Source organism: Lynx rufus, unplaced genomic scaffold (assembly GCF_022079265.1).
Source record: "Lynx rufus isolate CCGP_SWC_20201006 ecotype Redwood Valley unplaced genomic scaffold, mLynRuf1.p SCAF_5, whole genome shotgun sequence".
In the NCBI taxonomy this organism is placed as follows: domain Eukaryota; kingdom Metazoa; phylum Chordata; class Mammalia; order Carnivora; family Felidae; genus Lynx; species Lynx rufus.
In genome coordinates, this window is record NW_025814867.1 from 30,250,856 (window position 1) to 30,265,388 (window position 14,533).

At 43.5% G+C, this 14,533-nt stretch overlaps 1 protein-coding gene across 2 annotated transcripts in view; it reads right to left on the bottom strand.

Moving 5' to 3' along the window:
* The window catches only part of RYK (receptor like tyrosine kinase), a 105,124-nt gene extending 94,427 nt beyond the window's left edge, over window positions 1–10,697 (bottom strand). For both annotated transcript variants that reach the window (XM_047100039.1, XM_047100038.1), the window contains exon 1: window positions 10,469–10,697. In XM_047100039.1, the coding sequence (XP_046955995.1) occupies window positions 10,469–10,697 (229 nt within the window). The remainder of the gene's footprint in view (window positions 1–10,468) is intronic.
* Window positions 10,698–14,533: the final 3,836 nt, after the last annotated feature.

Consider the following 14,533-nt stretch of genomic DNA (forward strand, 5'->3'; position numbering starts at 1 on the left):
AAAAACGAGTATTAGATGCTTAAAATAGAATAGGATGATAAGAACAGAGTGGTACTTGGGGTCAAACGTAGGAAAGCAAGGCTGAGGCAGTGACTTTTTTTTTTCTTTTGAGACACAGCTCACAAGCAGGGTACAGGCACAGAGGGAGAGAGAGAATCTGAAGCTTAGTGTGGAGCCCCAATGATCCCACGACCCGGGGATCATGACCTGAGCCTAAATCAAGAGTCAGATGCTTAACTGAATGAGCCACCCAGGTGCCCCATAGGCAGTGACATTTTAAGTTGAGATCTGGAAGTCTCCAGCCTTGTGAAGATCTGGGGAAAGTATGTGAGGCAAAGCAACCATAAAAGGCAGACCCTAAGGTGAGAAAGAGCTTTTAGCACCAGAGGAACTAAGAACTAAACACACAGGGGGAGAGGGGGATAAGAGAGGAAAGAGGTGGCAAGCAAGAGTCTTAATATAAACATTGACCTATAAATCAGAAAGATCTGAACAGCCTAGATGCTTGATATTTATGAATTGTTAATTTCTTGGGTGTGATAATGGTTATTATAAATTTTTAGATGCCCTATCTTTTAGAGATACATATTAAATTTTTTTTTATAAAATTATGTTTGAGGGGTGCCTGGGTCAGTTAAGTGTCTGACTCTTGGTTTCAGCTCAGGTCATGATCTCACAGTTCATGGGTTCAAGCCTTATATCTTGGGATTCTCTCTCACTCCCACTCTCTCTACTCCTCCCTTGCTTGCTCTCTCTCAAAATAAAAAAAATAAACTTAAAAAAAATTAATGTTTGAGTTTCCTTCAAATAATCCAAGTGGGGAATCAGGGAAGTAAGAGCAAAGGAGTAGACTGGGGAGTGGAGTGGTATATACCCAAAAAAACTGGCCATGAGTTGATAACTGTTGAAGCTGGATGATGGGTACACAGAGGTTTGTTATACTAGTGTACTTCTGAATGTCTGAACTTTTCCATAATAAATACATTTTTAAAAGCAAATTGATTTAAAATAAATTGGAATTTTGAGGGTGATAAAACTATTCTATACAATACTTTGGTGGATACATGATACTACGCATTTGTCAAAACCCATATAACTACAATAAAGTGAACTTTAACGCATGCAAATTAAAAAAAAAATCATGTAGGAGGTCAAGGAATACCAGGGTGAAATACAGAATATAATATGACCCTTTCCAGAACCAGCTTTTGTGGGACCCAAATGCATCCATAAGCTTTCATCTATAAAGTACAAAGCCCCAAGGTCTAAGTCAGCACAGTATGCAAAATTTAATATGGTTGGGTATCCATCCCTTTGTCTAGGGAAAGGGCTGAAGACTTTCACAAAATAAGGCTGAGAATCCGTGATATTTCTTTTGCCAGCAACTTCTACGTGAAAACTGAATTACTATTGCTTGTAAACTTAATGGTAATATCTCACTGTCGTTTGCTTTCCTTGCAAGGAGATTACTACCCAGCCATTACCATAAGCAAATAATAAATACCACCAGTAAATTTTACAACTCTGAAAGAAAGTTGGGACAGGTATCCCTCCTCCCCCCAAAAAAGGAAAGGTGGTCACCGTTTTACAATACCATATTTCATTTCATGCAAAGTGTACCATTATTTTTTTGTGGCACTAAGAAAGAAATAGAACTGTCAATTAACTGAATACTTACCATTGAGTATAAAATGGTTCCAATTTCAGAGATGTCCAAACATGGGAAAACTGTACATCATATAATGAATGAAACATGGCATTCAAAAAGTTCATGAGTTGGGCCCCATCTCAGATCTCCTAAACAAATTGCTCAGGATAGGTCTAGGAATTCATATTTTGTTTGAGTTTCTCAGATGATTCTGGTTAGATAAACACTAAGTAAACTGCTAGCCTTCAGAGGCGGCACAGAAAGAAAGCATGCACTCTGGAGTCACATAGCCCCAGACATCTCTGTGACCTCCAGCAAATTCTGTAATTTCCCAGAGCCTCAGCTTTATCTATTGAAAAAAAATGTCAATGCCACCACCTACTTTGTATGACTGACTAAAGGAGAACACATGTGAAGTACTTGGTTCACATGTGAACAAGAGGTATACTAAAACACACATATTTATAAAAGAATATATTTATTTATAAACAAGACATAACATTTATTTTATGAACAAACATGGGACCTAGAAACTACTTTTAAGAAATATTCTTGGGAATGCAAGCTGGTGCAGCCACTCTGGAAAACAGTATGGAGGTTCCTCAAAAAACTAAAAATAGAACTACCCTATGACCCAGCAGTTGCACTACTAGGCATTTATCCATGAGATACAGGTGTGCTGTTTCGAAGGGACACATGCACCCCCATGTTTATAGCAGCACTATCAACAATAGCCAAAGTATGGAAAGAGCCTAAATGTCCATCGATGGATGAATGGATAAAGAAAACGTGGTATATATATACAATGGAGTATTACTCGGCAATCAAAAAGAATGAAATCTTGCCATTTGCAACTACATGGATGGAACTGGAGGGTATTATGCTAAGTGAAATTAGTCAGTCGGAGAAAGACAAAAATCATATGACTTCACTCATATGAGGACTTTAAGCGACAGAAGGGATGAACATAAGGGAAGGGAAACAAAAATAATATAAAAACAGGGAAGGGGACAAAACAGAAGAGACTCATAAATATGGAGAACAAACTGAGGGTTACTGGAGGGGTTGTGGGGGGGGGATGGGCTAAATGGGTAAGGGGCATTAAGGAACCTACTCCTGAAATCATTGTTTCACTATATGCTAACTAATTTGGATATAAATTTTAAAAAATAAAAAATAAAAAAAAAAATACCACTCAGCAGTATCACTTGCTGGGCACAATACAAAGAATCATTCACTAAGTATATATTATGTAACTCAGCAATATACACACACATTTGTTTTGGCACATCAGATTTTAAGGGGTCCCACAATAAATCAAAGTTGTTTAATAACATTTTGATCAGAAAATATTGTACTTGATTTGCATCAACAAGGGTAACACAATAAAAGCATACGTTTTTAAGTGTAATTCAATTTCAGAGTAGCCAAAGGCTCTATTTCATGTCCAAGTTTTTGTTTTGTTTTGTTTTGTTTTGTTTTAGTATGTATAACTGGCAAGTTTTGTCACAACACTGGCATAAGTGCATTAAAACCACAAAAGTAATGCTATGGAATTTCTCAATTCAGGGTGCTCAAAGGAATACCCATGTTTCATTTGTTTCTAAAGTGACCCTTAAAATCCAAACAGTATTTTAGGCAGCACCTCCAAAATTGAGTAGTCAACTCAGGATGTGACTCACAGGGGACAGGTTTAGCCATAATTGGATAGAGTTCTCCCACATGTGTAGCATGAAGAAGGGGGGGGGGGACTCAAAACCCACAATTGCACAATGTCTCAGCCTAACTCTCCCAATGAAGAACACATGGACTCAAATTAATGCTGCATCGATGCCACCAACCACACCCAAAACACCCAGGTCTAAGAGTTTGCTTCAGGGTGCTAACTCAACTCCAATGACAATCACCCACACCTCCTCAGGTCATGCCAGACCCATCGGTAGGGAGGACACCCTCACTGCCCTCCCTGACCAAGCACTTGGCCTAAGGTTTAAGAGTAAAGAGAGGTGCTGGGAGGAGTGGAACACATGGCTCATCTCATTTTTCTTTCCATCAACCACCTCCCAAAAGAGAAGAGTCCCTCAGTTCAGCACCCCAATTCTGAAACCTTAGCATCCTCTGTGACTCCTCTTTTCTTTAGCCCTCAGGTCTCTCCCCACTACGTGGTTTTCCAAACTCCCTGCAAATTCCTCACCAATCTATCCCACTCCTTCAACTGCCCTAGTTGATCCCTCTTATCACCACAAGGCTGACTCTGTCCCATTTCCCAGATCCAGCTTATCTGTCTCCAACCCCCTTTTCACTAGAGCCAGTCATCTCTTCTGTAACCCAGCCCTGTTTGTGCACTCTCCTTTCCTAAATTCAGCAGCTCCTCATTACCTACAAGATAAAATTCAAATTCCTAATCCAATCTTAACCTAATTCCCAGCTTTATATTCTCCCTGGCTTTGCCAATTTTTCTCATTTTAGCCATATTAGATTTTTCCTACTTCCTGATTTCACACCCATCTGCTTCTATACATCTATAGCTTTTTCAAGCTATCTTCTCTACCCAGCATGAACCGCTCCTCTTTTCTGCCTAGCAAACCCATCCTGAAGATGAATTTCAAATGCCTCAGTTCCTGGAACACTTTCCCTAAACTCTCTAAGCCTCTCTCCTCTTCCCCTTCTAAAGTCAAAAGTAATCACTCCTACAATATAAAAGTACCCACTCCTCCAATAAAAGTAATCACTTCTTACTTATGTCAATCAGTAGTATAACTCTTATCTCAGTGTTATAGTTATCAATATAAAAGTCTCCCCTACAAAATTCCCAATTCTTCAAGAAAAGGAATTTAGTAATTCTGAATTGCTATTTTCTCCCTCAATATATGGTACTTGGTTGAGCTTCAAAAATTTTGACTGGACTGATTTGGAGAGCACTGATCTCATCTTGTATTAAATAAGATTTTAAATAAGATATGAAATAAATACTGATTTTAAATAAGATATGAACAATGCTTAATTCTTTCAGAGGGTATTTATTTAAAAGAAAAGCAAGTTACCCAAACTGAATTTCTAATTGGTGAAAGGCAGAATCTATTCTTAGAAGACCCCTGACCCTTACAAATCCCTATCACTACCATGACTGCTGCCATAACCAGTTTATACCATACTGCTTACCCCTCAGCATTTTATTCCCAAACCCTTAGCACTGCCCCAGTCACATGCCAGTTTCACAAGTCCTGGATTTCCAGGGAACTGAGTACTATTAGAATTATCAATTAGAGAGAGAACAGGATGCAGATAACAGTCAAGACCACAAACATGTGGCAGCAGGCTTTCAGATTCTACTTCTTGGGTATTTTTGGTTAATCACTGCTCCTCCAGAGCTCACAAGGAGGCAAGATGGATTCTGGATTCAGGCATGACTAAGTCAAGACCTGACCCTCTACCAAAGGGTCCCAAATCAAAGTCCTCAACAGTAAAAATGGGGAAATGGACATGGCAGCCTGTTAAGAAGAGTAAATGAGAGCAATGAAACTAGGCCTGAGGAAACAGGGATGCCACCACATGGAGAGTAAAACCTCCTGAGGCTTTTGGAGTCTCTGTACACGTAGACTTCCATCAGGACTGTATGCCTTACAATCAAGGAAGTGGGTTAGTTACATACTTCCGCCAAGCCTGTTTCCTCATCTATAAAATGGAAATAACAATATATATTTAAAACAGGAATTATCTTTGTGCCTGACAGAGGGAAAAGATTGCTACATGTAAGCAGCAATCTAAAAAGTGTCAACTACTAGTCTTCTAAATATTATTCCAAAAAAAAAAAAAGAAAAAGAAAGAAAAAAAAAAAAACCCTGTTATACATCAACAGCTCTTCAATAGTCAAAGCCCAATCCTGGGGCACCTAGGTAGCTCAGTTGGTTAAGCGTCCGACTTTGGCTCAGGTCATGATCTCACGGCCCGTGAGTTCAAGCCCCACGTCAGGCTCTGTGCTGACAGCTCAGAGCATGGAGCCTGTTTCAGATTCTGTGTCTCCCTCTCTCTCTGACCCTCCCCCATTCATGCTCTGTCTTCCTCTGTCTCAAAAATGAATAAACGTTAGAAAAAAACATTAAAAAAAAAAGTCCAATCCTGTCATTTACATATTGTGAAATGACCACTCACCTTTATCCCCATTTCTTCCCCAACTCCCTGAAAGGAAACTAATGAAATCACAAAGACATTAAACCACAAAGACAAACACAAAGGGGAAAAAGACAACAACACATCATAAATTTCAACAAACTTCTTCAGGAGGGGAGCCAGGTGAAGAAGTGGTCACTGCTCCTCAGGACCCCTCAGGCACCAAAGGCCAGCCTGAGGCTCAGGCTTGACAAAGAGGAGCTTCTATAAGGGGTGGGCTCCCAGATCCAGCAGGAGACCTTAAGTTTTTTCTGAAGAAACTGAACCACAGAGGCAGAAGAACAATAAAGAGAAGTCCAAATCTATACCGGGAATGGTGGCACCCTCCATCCCTCCTTAACCAGATAACCCAAACCCGGACAATCAGTGTATTCCCAAACACACCAGAGGCAGGCTATTGGAGATACCTTCTCTGCAGACACTAGTCCCAAGGAGGATGTGAAGGTACTGTTATGTGAGGTAGATGCCCCATAAAAAGTCTACCTATACTCCAAGGGAAGTCGTGAGACCACCAGCACACACACTCTCTCTCCTGATCAACTTTCCAGCATCTCACTCTTAATTGTAGACAGCCAAGGACCACCAGATGTTTGTGATGTAAACAAACATAAAAAGAAATGAATAAGCACACTGGAGGAAGCAGAAGAAATATTAAAAACATATTAAACATATAGAAAAAATGAAAATCAAATAGACACGTACCTCAAAGATAAAATATCCATAAAATAAGAATAAAATGGAAACAGAAAATGAAATTAAATGGAAATGAAACCAGAGAACAAAACCCTTCTGAAATTTAAAAACACCATTAAAATTTTTTAAATAAAAGCCTATAAAATTGAGAAGATCCCCTTGCTACTGTCCACATCCAAATACAAAGATGTAAGTAACAGACAACATAAGTTAAGAGTATCTGAAGATCAATTCCAGGATATTCAATAATCAAACCAACACGTGTCTCAAAAAGAAAAAACAAAAAATAAAGGGTAGGAAATTATCAAAGTAATAGACATTCTCGAAAACTGAAAAAATATGAGTCTATAGGCCAAAGGGCCTATAAAATAAAATAGACAACAGGTGAGAAGAAGGACCCACACAAAAACTTACAAAATTTCAGAATGCTGGAGAAAAAGATGCTTACCTTCAATTAAAAAAAAAAAAAGGAAAGAAAAGAAAAGAAAACAAAGAAAAATAAAAGGAATCAGATGGCTCTGGATTTTTCATCAGAAACCGTTAAAGCCAGGGGCACCTGGGTGGCTCAGCTGGTCCACTTCGGCTCAGGTCGTGAGTTCAAGCCTCACATCGGGCTCCACACTGACAGTGACAGCCTGCTTGGGATTCTCTTTCCCTCTCTCTCTGCCCCTTTGCTGCTCGCTCTTGCTCTCGCTCCCTCAAAATAAATAATAAACTTAAAAAAAAAAAAAAACCTCTATAAAGCCAGAAACTGTGAAAATGCCATCAAAATTATGGAAAAAAATATTTTCAGCCTACTATTCTAAATTTAGCCTAATCACCTATAAAGCATCTATAAATCATCTAGAAAGTATCTAGCGTAGACACCTTCAGACATGCAAGGCCTCAAATAATTTACCTACCATGGAAGCCACTGAGGGTACCCTTTAGCAAATGAGGCAAACCAAGAAAAAGAAAACAAGTGATCCAGGAAACAGGCTCCAAGGCAGAAGAGAAGGGAACAGAAATCACAGAAAAAAATACTACTACTGTCCAGACTGGAGCAAGAGAATGGAAGGCTCCTGAGCAAGGGAGTCTCTAAGAGGAAACCAAGTGGAACTGAGGGATGATTTGTGCTACCTGGAAAAAATATCAAAAGGCAGTGAACGTATTTCTTGGTGTTTGAGGAATGTAGCCATAGATACACGAAAAACTAATCAAAAACTTGAAGGCAATTATTTGCTCCAGGGAAAACAAAAAAACCAGAGAAAAACCCCCACATAATCTGGCATCACTATTTACCTCAGAAGTGAGCAATAAATTTTTATATAATAATGTAATTTCTGATGGTTGGTTTTACTAAAAATTGTTATGTAGCTATATTGAGGGACTGAGAGAGAACAGGGCAAATGATCAATTATGATACTAGAAAGTCAAGTCCCTATTCTACATTAATTTCAAAATATGAAAGTAAAAACCAGGAAAATAAATGAACAGAACTATAACTGGTATGAGATGGTGGCTTCCACTGTAAAATAGGACGTGGAGGATAAAGAGGCTAAGGGTAGAACACTGTTGTTTTATGTTAAGCCTTTTAGCACTATTTGATTTTTTACTGTGTGCATATATTAATTGGATTAAAACAACAACCTATTCTCATATCAAGGGCAATTAGTTCAATTTATAAAGCTGTCATTATCAACTTCACTTACAAGTTTTTTATTTGGAATTCCAAACTCATTGTCTTAGATATATTACAAAATGATGGTTAGTTTCCCAAGTCAGCGTTCAGAGGCATTTAACCCATCATGATACAAAAATATGGTACAAACTATTATTTCAAGTAGTCTTAAACACTGTAAGAGTTTCTGTGAGAAACTGCAGTCTGAGAACTCAATATGCCTCGTACAGATCTGAACCCTACCCACTTGTTCTTCTGCCCCCAGGAGCAGCCAAGGGAATACTTTAAAGGTAGAATGGATGAGGGAGATGGACATAGATCTGGCAAGAAGGAGAGTCAGACTCCCGGTAACAAGTCCACTCTATTTGCATTAAAGAAAATACTACTGGAGGTCCCTCTTGCCCCAGAGGTTGGTCAGTGAGGCAATCTTCCCTCCCCTCCTCCCCACAGCCCATTCCTGGGCAGAACCTGGATGCTCATCAGTCGGGTGACAAATACATACACATCATTTCAAGTATTAATTAGCAATGATTTCTTTTCCACCATGCCATAATAAAACCTCTATACAAACAATATCTTCATTACCCTTAATAAAACTTTGTGGCCTATGTCAACATTATGTTTAATTTTTTTTAATGATTATAAATTGTGCGACCTTGAGAAAGTTACTTAAAGCCTCACTTTTCTCAACTCTAAAATGGAAATAATGGTGTCTACTTAACTGGGTCATAAGAAAATTAGAGGAAATGATGTGTGTAAAACATAAAGGGGCAGGTAAATGGCAGGCACTCAATCAATGTTAGCCTCTGGTTGTTCCCTGTCCCTCATCCCCACCTGGCTGGTTTCTAACACGTATTCTTATATATAAACAAAGCCACAAATCATATGCAGTACATGCTTCTACCAAAAACAAAAACAGAAACCTTTAAAACCCATGCATAATGCATTAATTTTTAAAAATAATTATGTGATACGAGTCGATTTATAAGTATTTTTCCTAAATCTTAGTTTTATGTTCCAAGTACTAACCTAATTTGCAGTTTTAATTCATCTCAACTAAATTTAGCTTGTTCAACTAGACTAAAAAGAGGATTAAGAAGGGCAGGACATTACAGAAACTCAGCATTCTTCTTTGATTAAAGACTACAAACCCATATATGTAACAACGTGTAAACAAACCGCTGCAAGCAATACCATTTCAACTTTGAGTCGACCTCAAGAAAGTCTTATAAATTTAAAAAAAAAAGAATAAAACTGACAGATAATGGATGATAAAAAAAAAAATTCTCCCCCCCCCCATCACACAGACACACCACAAACTCGAGATTAAATGAAGAGGGGGGGGAAATGTTATTCTGTGCCGCAACACACAAAAGAAAGTCTAACACACAAAGAAATGTCTAGGTATCTGCAACTACCAAAGACTTCCCATTTGGGGCCATTTCTCTCAGACCTTCCTCTAAGGCTCATTTCCAGAATCCACAAAGTCTCAGCACAAGAACACCATTATTTTTCAAATCAATTCCCCAAACGACAAAGCCAATTACGTACAACAGAACAACCAACTGACCCAAAGCTAAGTTCTCCTTTCCCTACAAGGTATTCAAAGGAGGCCCTGAACAAACAGTCCACAGTCCAACACATCCAAGACAAGAACCAAAAAGATACTGGAGAAGTTAGCAGGTCTGCTACCGGAAGATTCGTTCACCATTTAAAATTATGCTTTTCGGTCACAAGATTTAGAGACTGCCACTAACGTGTAGTGCCCTTTCTCCCTTCCCCCCTCCCGCCTCATTTAAAAAAAAAAAAAGTATGGTAACAAGAAAGTAAGAGCACAGTATTGTGGTCGTCAAAACCACAGGCAAGAATTTGCAGGTTTGGTCTAAACAAACGTGGACTCGAGGTATCCAAAATCCAGGGCCCCAGAATGACACGCATCAGGAATGGTCAAAGAAACTTGGTGCGGCAGGGAAGAAAAGTTAGGGCGCTTGACTGCGGAATAGGGCCAAAGGCTGAAGGGGCTGTGAGGAGGACGGAACGGGGTGGATCCCAGGTCTTTCGCGGCCGGGCAGCGAGGGCGAAGGGGGTAGGCCGGAAGGCTGACCTGGGGCGGGGGCCGGGCAGGGACCACACCTCCCGGCCAGCGAGGCAGGCAAAGGCCAAGGCCCGGGGACGACCCCGAGTACTGGGACGTGACCTGCTCGCGGTCCCCGGCCCGCGGACTGGGCCGCAGGCAGCCGGAAGCAGCCGGGGTCGGGCCCGACCTGCCCACCCCGGAGCAGGCGGCCCCTACTCACCAATGAGCCGGCGCACCTCGTCCTCGCTCAGGTAGAGGCTCACGCTGGGCCCCGCGGCCGCCGGCGACAGCGCAGGAGGCCGCGGGGCCGGGGCGGCGGCGGCGCCGGGCGCGGGTAGCAGCGGCAGCAGCGCGAACAGGAGCAGCAGCGGCGGCGGCGGGGCCCTCAGGCCGCGGGTCCCGGGGAGGAGGCCCCGGCCCCGCGGCCCCGATCGCGCCGTCCCGCGCATGGCCGCCGCCGCCGCCGCCGCGGAGGAGCTTTGGCTTCCCGCCGCGCCGCCACCACCCACCCCCGGCCCCGAGCCCCTCACAGCCCCGAGCCGGGGGCGGTCGCCCAGCTCATCGCGCCGCCGGCCCGTGGCAGCCGGACGCCGCTTCAGACCGCCGGAGCGCGCCGCCGCCGCCGCCTCCTCGGCAGCATCGTCCACTGTGGAGGGCTGGCCGCGGAGGCGCGCCCGTGCGCGCCGCCGCCGCCCCCCGAGAGCGCGTACGCACGCACACTCCGCTCAGTGCTGGCCGCGGCCGGGCTGGGAGCGCTTTGATTTTCAAGTGCCGCGGTGGGCTCGGGGCATTCTGGGCACCCTCTGAAAGGAGCCTATTCCCACCTTACGTTGTCACCAGCCTGAGGTTTCCTTGCCTGTTGTCTGTAACACCCCCGCTTCCCCATTCCGCCCCGACACAGAGTCCAGACAGGCAAGCAGGCAGGCCCCGGCCTCGTCTGCGGCTGAGTGGGGTCCCAGCTCCAGGGAAACGCTTGATGCGGTCGCTCAGGTTTGCATTAAGACAAACCTGCTTTTTCTTAGTGAGAAAATGGAGAAAAATGGAAAGCACCTTTTATCCTACCATCGGAGGTAACATCAACATTTCTGTGTCAGTTTCCATGTATAAATATTATATGCTTTTATTCTCCAAAAAGATCCTGCTCAGCAAACTTTAGTAACCTTATTCTTAGACCTTACGAAGTTTTATTTTTCATGATCGTTGTGCGCCCCCGTTATCAACCCTATCTGGGGTTGTTAACCTGTGGTGCGCAGTAGTGTGTGTCTGTTTTTCTCTGCGTGTGCTTGAGCACACACAGAGAAGTGCTCTGTACGTTTCATCGTTTGTTCTAGCGAGACCCTGTCGCCCAAAGAGGTTAAGAATCGGGAATACGCCTCTGCTTTTCGAAAGGAAGCCTAAGCAACCCGTGCTCGGACCTCCAGGTCTCGGGGTGCATTTATGTGAGCACCTACCATCGTGCTCAAACATGCTCCAAGTGCCCCCTCTCTCGGCTGAGAGTTCCAAGCGTCCTAGCCCGGCCGGGTCACCTCGCCCCTGCGGGCAGGTCCAAGCCCCGACCCCCGCCAGCTGCTCGAGGGGCAGGCGGGGTTTCTGAGCGCAGTTGCTACTCCTGCAGAGAGGCCCTGGGAGGCGGCTATTTTTATCCTCTTGAGGGAAGCGGGGGCGGGGGGGGGGGGAGGGCGGGGGGGGGGTGTCTGATGAGGCGGGAAGTCCTGGAACTTCATTTCTCTCGTTCTGTAGGGAGAGCCGTGGATTCCATTTAGAGATAAGCCAGCCTCGATTTGTCAAGCTTCAGCCCCCTGAGTTGTGCCTGTCATCCTACAGGACGAGGCAGAGAAGAGGGTGAGAGTTGAAAAAACGTGCTCCACCAGACAAGCATAAAAAACACAAAGGTCAGCAAAAATCCTTAGGTTGGAGCAGCCACTGCTACCTATTAGAGAATCAGGGCTCTGTCAAGAAGAGCTTGAGGCTGGAGATGTGCTGTGTGAACAGGGCTCTCAATTCAGAAAGGAGTCATTTTTTTTTTAAAGATGGCATATGCCCTGCATTTTTTTTTTTTTTTGCCCTGCATTTTTAAAAATAGTTCACAGTCCCTAAGTGAGGAAGCTCCTGTCTTCAAGGCAATCTCCTCTTAATCAGTGACTTCTTGAAGTAGTCTGTGCTGTAAACAGAGCAGGGCTTGTCAGTCAGGCCTGGCCCTGCTCTGGTTAATGGTGTAACCTCAGGAACATTAAACTCCCCAAGCTTCGGTTTCCTCATTCATAAAACAGGGGTGATAATGCCAGATTCACAGGGCTTTCACAGGATTTAATTGGAGATGTTGAGTAAAACACTGAGACCAACACTGGACTGGGTAAGTGTCACACCCATTATTACTGTTGTTATAATGAATCCCTTCCCTGTAATGACCATTTCCTGAAGAGTTTAATCACCAGTTACCTCCAAACCCTTCAAACCAGAGATCCTCAAAAACTTCATTCAATGCAGCACCATGCCTAGCCCAGAGCTGAGTTCAGTGCATTTGTGAGACATCATGCTTGGCCTTGAGACACAGGGGGTAAGCAGGTGCTTCCTTGAGGACGTATGATAAGCACATGTTTGTTGCACATTTTCATCAGTGCTGTGAAGAAAAAGTTGGTGGTTCTCAAAGTATGGTTCCCCAGACCAGCAGTACTATCTCACCTAGCAACTTGTAGAAATGTAAATTCTTTGGCCTTACCCCAGACTAATAAGTATCAACTTTGGAGGGAAGGAACACATAGAGCAGTGGTATAAACATGTCATTGTTTGCTCTAGAGTCCCTGTCCCCCAAAGAGCATCACAGGCCCTCCAGGTGATGCTGACCATTCTGTCAAGAAAACCTCAGCTCTACTACCTCTCCTTTGGACTGTTGTACTTGCTGCTCACTGGCCTCCATGCTTTCTTTCCCCTTCCTCCTTTACCCCTTTAAGTCTGTTCTTAAAGCAGCAGCCAAAACTATCCTATTATATGCAACCAGATCTTGTTGCTACTTGATTCTTAGACTGCTAATGGCTCTCTAATTCATCTGGAATAAAAGACAAAGTCCTTAGAAGCTATCAAGGCAGTTCTCACTCCACCTTCCTCCTTCCCCTTCTGATATTGTGTCCTTCTACTCTCCCTTCCCACCCCCACTCACTTAGCTCCAGCCCCAATGGCTTCTTTGTTGTGATTCCAATACACCAGACACAATCCTACCTTAGGGCCTTTGCACTGCTATTCCCTGTACCTAGAATGCTCTTCTTTCTGATATTCACGTGGCTTCATCTCTTACCTCTTCAAATTTACACTCAAATTTTTTTTAATTTTTTTTAATGTTTATTTTAGAGACAGAGTGCGAGGAGGGGAGGGGCAGAGAGAGAGGGAGACACAGAATCTGAAACAGGCTCCAGGCTCTGAACCGTCGGCACAGAGCCCGACGTGGGGCTCAAACCCACAAACCGCAAGATCATGACCTGGGCTGAAGTCGAACACTTAACCAACAACCACCCAAGCACCCCTATACTCAAATGTTGACCTCTAAATAAAATTAAAATTGTGACCTTCCCAACACTTTAACTCCTCAGAGAACAAACAAATTCCCACACAACGATCCTCCCAAAAGCCCCATCCTATCCCTAGAGAAGGAATCATCCACCCCTCACCCTCACAATCCTCCACCAAGGTGTGGGTAGTCTTTTGAATTTTCCCATTAAGTCTCAGAGTGAAAATGCTGGGAATCCCTGACCTCAGCTTCCTGAGGTTTCTCTGTCTGGAGGAAATGAAAGCCGAAATCATCACCATACTCTACACACTGCCCTCTTTCTTGGTTTTGCTTGTCACCGTGGTTGACCTTACCCTGCTGCTCCAGGAGACAAATTTCAGAAAGCCTGGAAAATACTATCATCAGGGCTTGTTTTGCTGTTCCTAAAAAAGGCCAGCCATGGGCTTGAGATGCAACAGGGTGGGTGGATGGGAGCCCTGGGCCAGCAGGAACTGGGCACTGCTGGGTGGGGCCTCCCAGATAATGGAAATGGCTGGGTGTTCATGTATGAGTCTGATGCTCCACTCGAGGATACATGCCTACACACAGAGCCTTGGAAACAACTCCTCACCCTGGCCTTGAGTTCACCCAGCTAGGGAAGGGCTCTAGAAAGGGGTGGCTCTAAGTTTTGGAAACGTCCACTTTATTTGCAAGGAGCAGTTGGGAATGCTGCTCTGTGTACTATAGAGCAGTTTGTTTGTTTGTTTGTTTAAATGTTTGTTTGTTTCTGAGAGAGAGAGAAGG